Source organism: Tubulanus polymorphus, chromosome 5 (assembly GCF_964204645.1).
Source record: "Tubulanus polymorphus chromosome 5, tnTubPoly1.2, whole genome shotgun sequence".
Lineage (NCBI taxonomy): Eukaryota > Metazoa > Nemertea > Palaeonemertea > Tubulaniformes > Tubulanidae > Tubulanus > Tubulanus polymorphus.
The window spans coordinates 7222312-7230113 of record NC_134029.1 but is presented as its reverse complement, the minus strand read 5'-3'; the positions used below and the strand labels follow the sequence as shown (position 1 = coordinate 7230113).

At 38.9% G+C, this 7802-nt stretch overlaps 1 protein-coding gene across 1 annotated transcript; it reads left to right on the top strand.

The window, feature by feature from the left end:
* Positions 1-5597: 5597 nt before the first annotated feature.
* LOC141905520 (uncharacterized) lies at positions 5598-6170 on the top strand. The gene has a single exon (XM_074794398.1). It carries the CDS (start codon positions 5598-5600, stop codon positions 6168-6170), a length of 573 nt encoding a protein of 190 aa, XP_074650499.1.
* Positions 6171-7802: the final 1632 nt, after the last annotated feature.

Here is a 7802-nt window from a genome sequence, read left to right as displayed (position 1 = left end):
CCAGAGTCGGAACAGCTCCAACAGGCCTGCCATAGTTTTGTTCCTACGCTTCTCGCATGATTGAGTCCGCTTGGTTAGTTACAGCAAGTATTGGCGTGAGCTATGGAAGGAGGCAATCAAACCCTGGCAAGCGATCATACCCTAGAGTGTCATCATCACCCTTCTCCGGCGAACTTTCAAGAGCCTAACATTACTAGCATTTTGGTGGGCGAGTATTGAGGGAATAACGAAACCAAGTATCATCCTTCGCCATCCCCATTTGAAGAAGCACGAGTACTAAAACCAGCTCATTGAACCAAGAGATAGATTGCACTACGTTGAGAGCGAATAGAGCACATATGTGATCGCGCTGTCGCAATAAATCTGTCAAGTACCATGCGCTCGAAGCAAATTGAAAATATGCCGATACGATTTCAAAATGATTTCTCTCTACAATTATCTTAGTTAGATAGAGATTACAATTCCCTCTAGATTATTAATTTCTTTGCCGTAATCGGTGGTTGGAGTGGTTAGCGAGATGGGTCAAGGCCTATAGAGTACGTTTCAAATTGCTAGAGAAATTTCAACGAACGCGAAGAATTTATGACATCGCGGATAACGAATTATTAATTATCGGTGGCCAATAATGTATCAAAGGAAATCAATGACACTTGAAACATATTGTTCGGTCGCTAAAAATGTTTCATTACCCGCAATGTAACTTGTTCAACGGCTATATTCTCAAAGAGCGTTTAACATTCGAATACCATTTCGTAAGGCCAGATTGACAACTACGGTTTCATCGAAAGTTTGCTGATCGTTTTAACCAACTAGGGTTGCATAGTCTGTATATACGAGGAATATAGAGAATATATACGATTTACTCCGTTATGCAAATCTAATAGTACTTTAGCGGGGTTTTCATTTTCTGAAGAGCGACTTCTAGTTTTCTCGGCGTTTATTGGTGTTCAATTTCATTTGATAGCGGAAATAAACGCATTAACAAAAATCATACTGAAGGCGTCATGCAGTGACGATATACTCCGATAATATTTGTTTTTCATCCTGGTTAAGGAATACATATTGTGTAGGCTTATGTTTTGAAAAGTAGCCGCTGAAATCGGGTACACCAGGAACTTACTTCTATATCGTCAAGGCGAAAGAGAATCATCATGTCTATTATGATGTCAAGCGTTGACGTGAACATGGATCGGCGGATGACCCAACCTCGAACCGCCGGCGGCAACGGCGATATAATCGAGGAAGATAATTCCGACAACGTTTTTTCGGTGATCCGACTCAAAGTTCGAGCGAAAGAATTCTGTAAAGTCTGTTTCAAACATGTCGGTATGCTTTTTGTCGTCTGCCTGTATGCGGTGATGGGCGCATTCGTGTTTAGCCACCTCGAGTTGCACAACGAGTTAAGCGAATGTCACGACAAATATTTGAAATATGTATACCAAGAAAACGATACGGCCAATCGCCTGTACGATGTGACCACATTCGGAAACGACGAAGAGGAAATCAAAAGATCTATCATGAAAATTCTCGATCGATTCAAATCGAACACGGTCGCTCTTGATTGGGACGGCAACTGTTCGACCCTCGGCGAGCCGGGTTCGAAGCCGCTTGGTTGGTCAATGTCGGGAGCGCTTATGTTCTCTATCACTGTTACTACAACAATAGGTGAGTTCGAAGTACGTAAATACCCAGCGAATAGAGAAATTCAGATGATGTATAAAAGTAATTCAAACGTGTTACTTTTCTAGCGAGAAAATCGATTGGTTAACCGTGTCCTTTAGATATGAATAATGAATGAATTTATTGGTATTCTTTTACTTTTACCATGTATTATGTTTCCCTATAAACTTATGTCATTGATATCGTTTTGTATACTATATCCGATAGTAATATTCAATTTAATAGATATTTATATACAAAGCATCTCAGAAATGTGTAACCGAAGCTTTAAGACTGATTATTTATTAACTACCATAACTATTGAGATTAATTATTTTTTTTTTTGGGGGGGGGGGTTAAGTTGGTATACCTGGATGTTTGCACGAGGACGTATCATTGAAATACAATGATTAACCATGCATCTGAACACTACCGTGTTTCTGAATGGATATGAGAATGGAATCGAACCTAAAACAAGAAATATATAACCTATGGCATTTTTACCTCTGGCATTATTACCGTGTACCATTTCATAAAGCTCGGGTAACACATTTTCTGAGACTCCATGTATAGGTTCTTTCGGTGTAAATGTGTCCTTAAGCGTCTAAATTCTAACCTTCTTTGTTAGTATATAAAGCTACTAGAGGAAAAATCGTCTTTATTTCAGAAACCCACATCACGAAAATTTAAAATGCAACAAATAGTGGTGTTGCAAAAGGATTGATAATAAGTTTTCATCATCAAAATTCCCATTCAAAAACTCAATGACCCCGAAATGATTTCAAAACATATTTAGTTCCTTTTACTTATAAATAAATTTAGATAAATTATCATTTTTGAAGAGAGCAGAAATCCGGTGAATGTATGAATTAAACGGTAACTGATTTGACGTACGTACACATGTTCATATATTGGATGGACGTCCATTGCTGTTAGTCTCAAATATCAATCTGCTTGTTGCGCGAACTGTTTTGAGAGGGTGTACGTATGGTAGAAATTAACAGCAAACGCCAAATTGTCGTCACTATGTTCGGCGGAACTGGGTATTTATTGAATAGGCGATATCGAAAGTGCTACTTTTCCAATAACTAACGGCTCATCATAGTCATTCATTATAGGTTGAAATAATTAATTTTTTAAAACAGAATGTGTACCGGCGCAATTCGTCTGAATATTAGATGACTGTTCAGGGGGGTTTGCCATGGCGAATCGACGGCAAACAAATTTGAAGTACCTTTTTCGCATGAATATAGATGTTTCTTCATATTCAATTATCAGGAAAAATTGTTTTATGTGTGCTTCAATTGCGCGTTTGTGGCCATTAGTTGCAACACCATTACAGACATGAAACGTTTCCTCAGGATAGCACTGGACAGAGCCAAGAGAGGTCATAGTGCCGTGCGTTAAGAGTGCTAAGAGGGGCGATAGGGATAGTTATTTTTGTCATTTGCATGCATAAAGTTACAAAATCTGGAATATTTGGGAAGTTGTCCTTTCTGAAACAATTTTCTCTGACTGCGAATGATAATATCCAAAAAGGAACTTACGTAGGGATACAAAATGCATCAGAGGGACGAAAATTGGGTTTATTGCTCAGAATACTCGTCGTCACAGGATCAGTTGTCGATTATACCTACGCGACCGCCGAAACCACCCACAAGAAGAGTTTCAACACCAGACATAACACCCGCAGATACGAATGAAAGTACGCCGACATCGGACAAAAAAGAAGAAGCTAAAAAGACGCTGAAAGAAGCGTTCAAAGTTTTTATGAAATATGTCATCGTAATCGCACTCGTTATAGCTTATACAATCGCTGGGGCCTACATCTTCGCCAGATTAGAACAGCCGAACGAGAAATGGGAATGTTATGACGTCACAGCCAAGTATTTCGCTCTAGAAAATCGTACCATAAAAGCTATTTGGGAAATAACTACCTCAGGACTGGATGAAAAGGATATTTTCGTGTCATTGCATCGGATTGCCGATCGATTTAGGAGCGATGTATATGCTTTGGATTATTGGGGCTTAGATTGCGATCTGCTTGGGCTGCCTGGTGGAGATCCATACTTATGGTCGATTCCTGGCTCTTTGCTTTTTGCAGTTACCGTCACGTCAACTGTTGGTAGGTTATTTTCTTTAAAAAAACTCGATACCTTTCTCTGTCAGTAAAAAAGTTTCTGAATTGGGATATTACTTCACTTAGAGATGAAATAATTTCAATCGTTCAAGAATTTTTGCATGTACACATATATACTCTACATACCAAGTAAATCGTTTATAGAAATTGCAGTAAATATTCTAAGTAAGAAGTAAAACTTTGCCGAAGATGAACGCGACCAACTCGGATAAAAACAAATTATCATTTCTTTTCTGCTTCTTTCATCATTTCAACGTAGTCTTCCGTTTAACTCGATAGGAATTTAAATAAATTGACGTAATGCCAAAAAATCACCTTAAAGTTCTTTTTAATCAATGCAAGCCTCGCACACAAGTGAATTTTGCATATCATATAGAAAGTTAGATTCGTGTTATGAATCAACGATTGTTGTGTTTGATATGCTTATAAAAGAAAATATAGCCAATATCATCAGCTTTTGAGTATCAATCAACTAGGGGCGGATTTAGGGGGACTAGTTTTTGCCAAGTTAGTCAACATTATTGCATGGTAATTAAGGTTTTCTTTTTTCTTTCACAGAAAGCCTAAGGCTCCTAAACTACTTTCAACACCTAAACAGATTTCTACCAGGTTTTCTAGGGCTTTCAGATAACAGATAACAAAAGCGATAATGGGTCTTTTGAGGGGCAGTTCTATTCCAAGAAAGAGGACGCATTTTCACCGTGAAAAGAGTCAGTTTCTTATTGAAAAAGGTTAGATCCAAAAATGTATCCAAATTTCGAAAAATCTTGACCAGAATTTTTTTGGCGGACTCTATGAAGGGCATTTTGAAAATTTCAGGGGGTTCGCTCACTAAGGGCACATCTTTCCCGTGGAAAGGGACGCTTCCCTAATGAAAGAGGATCCAAAAAGCATGATAATTGTATCCTAATATCGAAAAAACTTTGCCTACGTATTTTTCAGCTCGTGTGCCTTAGAGGAACGGGTGGCGCACGACACGCATCGTATGCAGTTCCCCTAATGCAATGCCTACGCAGATTTCGTTATTAGTCGACTAGTGATCGGAGCAAATACGGACTATAGTTCCGACTAATTGACATTCGGTTTCACTTTCGCAAATAGTCGTCTAACTCGCCCTGGTTTGGAATCTATTATCGTTTTCATAGAAATCGAAAAATGATGAGAACCAAATGGTTATCGCAATATTTCTATGTCTATGACAATGATAAGTAATTTATTCGAACTAGGCCTTCACTTCACTCTCTCGACCGAACATTGGGCGGATCGCCAGCGAGTAGACGAATGATTTGCGCATTCCTATCCATTAAAAACAATTACGATTTCGAAGGAAATAAATATTTCATGAGCTCGAAATTAGCAAAACGTGAGTGAAGCAACATTGAGTAGTTTCCTCTGGTCCCAAGTGTCATATAACTGATGGTATCCATCGTAACACATCCCGAATGTATGCATATACATATATGCTTAAAACAACACTCAATTAGAGCGTTTGACATGCAATGATTCAATCAGTAGGCGGCGTATGTTTTTCAAGGGTTATTCTAGTATTTGGTTTTAGCTCGAGTAGTTGCACCACGGTTTTTGTTGACCGTTTTCAATAATTTAGCGATTGCGACTGTAACTAACCAGTGACGAATTGGATCATGGATAAATGTAATATCGACACTCGATGGAGAGGCCACTTCTTGGATATCACGTTGATTATTTTCATTGGAAATTAGATATTTAATCCGAAAAAATATCGTTAAGGTAACAGTCGTATATATTCGATAATAAGTTGTGTGGTTTAATCGATAAAATGGACGAAGGGGACAAACAATTGCATAAACCGCCGCCGATGACCGGCCCTGTACCACCGACAAGGATGAGATCAAACGTCGTAGTCGATCGCTGTGGCGACGAGGAACCTTTAGACGGACGACCAAATGATAGAAAACGCAAGATCATAATTTGCGCTAAGAAAACTTGTAAAGTGATGTCTTCACACCTCGGGTTGTTTGTGATTGTGATAGTCTACGCGACGTCGGGCGGGTTTCTATTCCAGCATCTGGAAAAACCGAACGAAAAAAGTGCCTGTTTCATTATCTATTACAAATACCGTGATTTGGAGAATATCACTACCAATCACTTCTACGAGATCGCTACACAAGGTTTGGGAGAAGAAGACACCAAGGCATCGATGTCATTACTTCTAGAAAAGTTTCGCGATAACGTATACGCTCTTGACTGGGATGTAAACTGTACGCAAATCGGTGAAATTGGAGGCGTACCTTATAAATGGTCGCTAACTGGATCCATACTGTTTGCTGTAACAGTGATTAGTACAATTGGTAAGAATTCACTGACGATGGGTCTTCTTATATTTCTATAGACCTTTTATATCTGATCATCTTTTTCACAAATAAATTGATAAAACCTGCAAAGGTAAATGTAATATTCCCTTACAATAAGTTTCGTACTGATTCGGAGAGCCGGTTAGTACATAGTTCTATTCATTACGTATCTCGCCTAACCAGCGACTAGAACGGTCCCAAACATTTTTAAGTGATGTCCGTATAATTATTCTAACGTGAGCCGGATGAAATTGATAGCTGGTGATTTCGTTGCATGAAGCTGATCTTACATTTTTAATTAATGGTTGTAAAAGAACACGAGAGTTTTGGCACGATTACTGCACCGATTGAGATATTTTCATAGATGGCGGATGTGTTCTTGCAACATCTCAGTCCGTTTTCCTTTACGATCCGTTGCCTAACATCGAATCGATGACGTGAGCTTCAATTGAACACAAATTGATAATTTCTCCACGATACATTTTGTTTTATTTTTTTTTCATCCTTACATTCTTATTCAGATTCTTTGGCGTAAAATGAATGATGAACTTGGAATTGTTTGCCAAGCGAATGAAAAAAGAGAAAGAGTTATTCGTTGCAACCTTGAACAAGTTTTAGCTTTTATTTCCTTCAGTGTGTACCTAGAGAACCGGCACTAGGATAAGGCTATAGTCTCACGGCGTAAAACGCGGCGATCTAAATGGTTGTCTGCGAAAATTTCTTCAGTCTCGATCACCAAATCACAATCATCATAGCAATCTAGAAAAAAATCATGATTAGTAAATTGCTTTCAGGTTTAGACATAAAGTCTTTATTACCCCCCGCCGCAATTGCAATTATATTGATGCTGCTGAAAGATATCAAAATTTGCAATAAATTTCTTCTATAAATGAATATCCAAGGGACGACCAAAGGGGTCTGGTCCACCCTAATGTTTCTGAGGTGCTATCAAATATGTTGAAAGAAAATATGGCCGTATTATTTTGGCTTGAATTTATGCTGATTCTTTATACATATCCGACGATTCGTGAATCATTGTTTTCAAAAATGTTTTAGAATGCCTAGAAAGGCGCCTCAGGAGACTCAAAATTTAAATTTCCTGCGGGAGGAAGAACGCCCCTAGAACCATCTTTCTGAGCTTTGTACTTTGGCTGCGCTCGCTTTGCTGGGTTGCCCCTATGACGTTAAACATTACCCTCCATAAGTTGGCCACCAGAAAAATAGCCGCCCTTGATAGCGATGGTAATAAAAAAAACATTCGCGAATTGACAAAGGTGGTTTAGTGCAAGATTCTGAAATGTTTTGTGGGAAACCACAATAATTCATATCTTCTTCCTCGTTTGAAACGTCGTCGCTATGCTACAACGCTGACTGTCGCATATGGACGTGGACCGCCGTCGCTGCATCGGACGGAAGCGCATGCGTTGTTCGATCGGCGTGGCATCGTATGTCGTCATAGAAACCCTCTCTTACGAACGTGTTCTGCGTGGAACCAGAAAAATTGATAGCTTCAAACCGGTCGGCTATATTAGAGCGATATTTCCAGAACGATGTAATTTAAACATTTATAGCTATCGGTTTTAAGTCGTGATCAACTCTTTGACGTGAACTTAATAGCTATCGGTGAAGTCGAGAATAAGCATCATTCAAGATAATTCTAATTCATCACG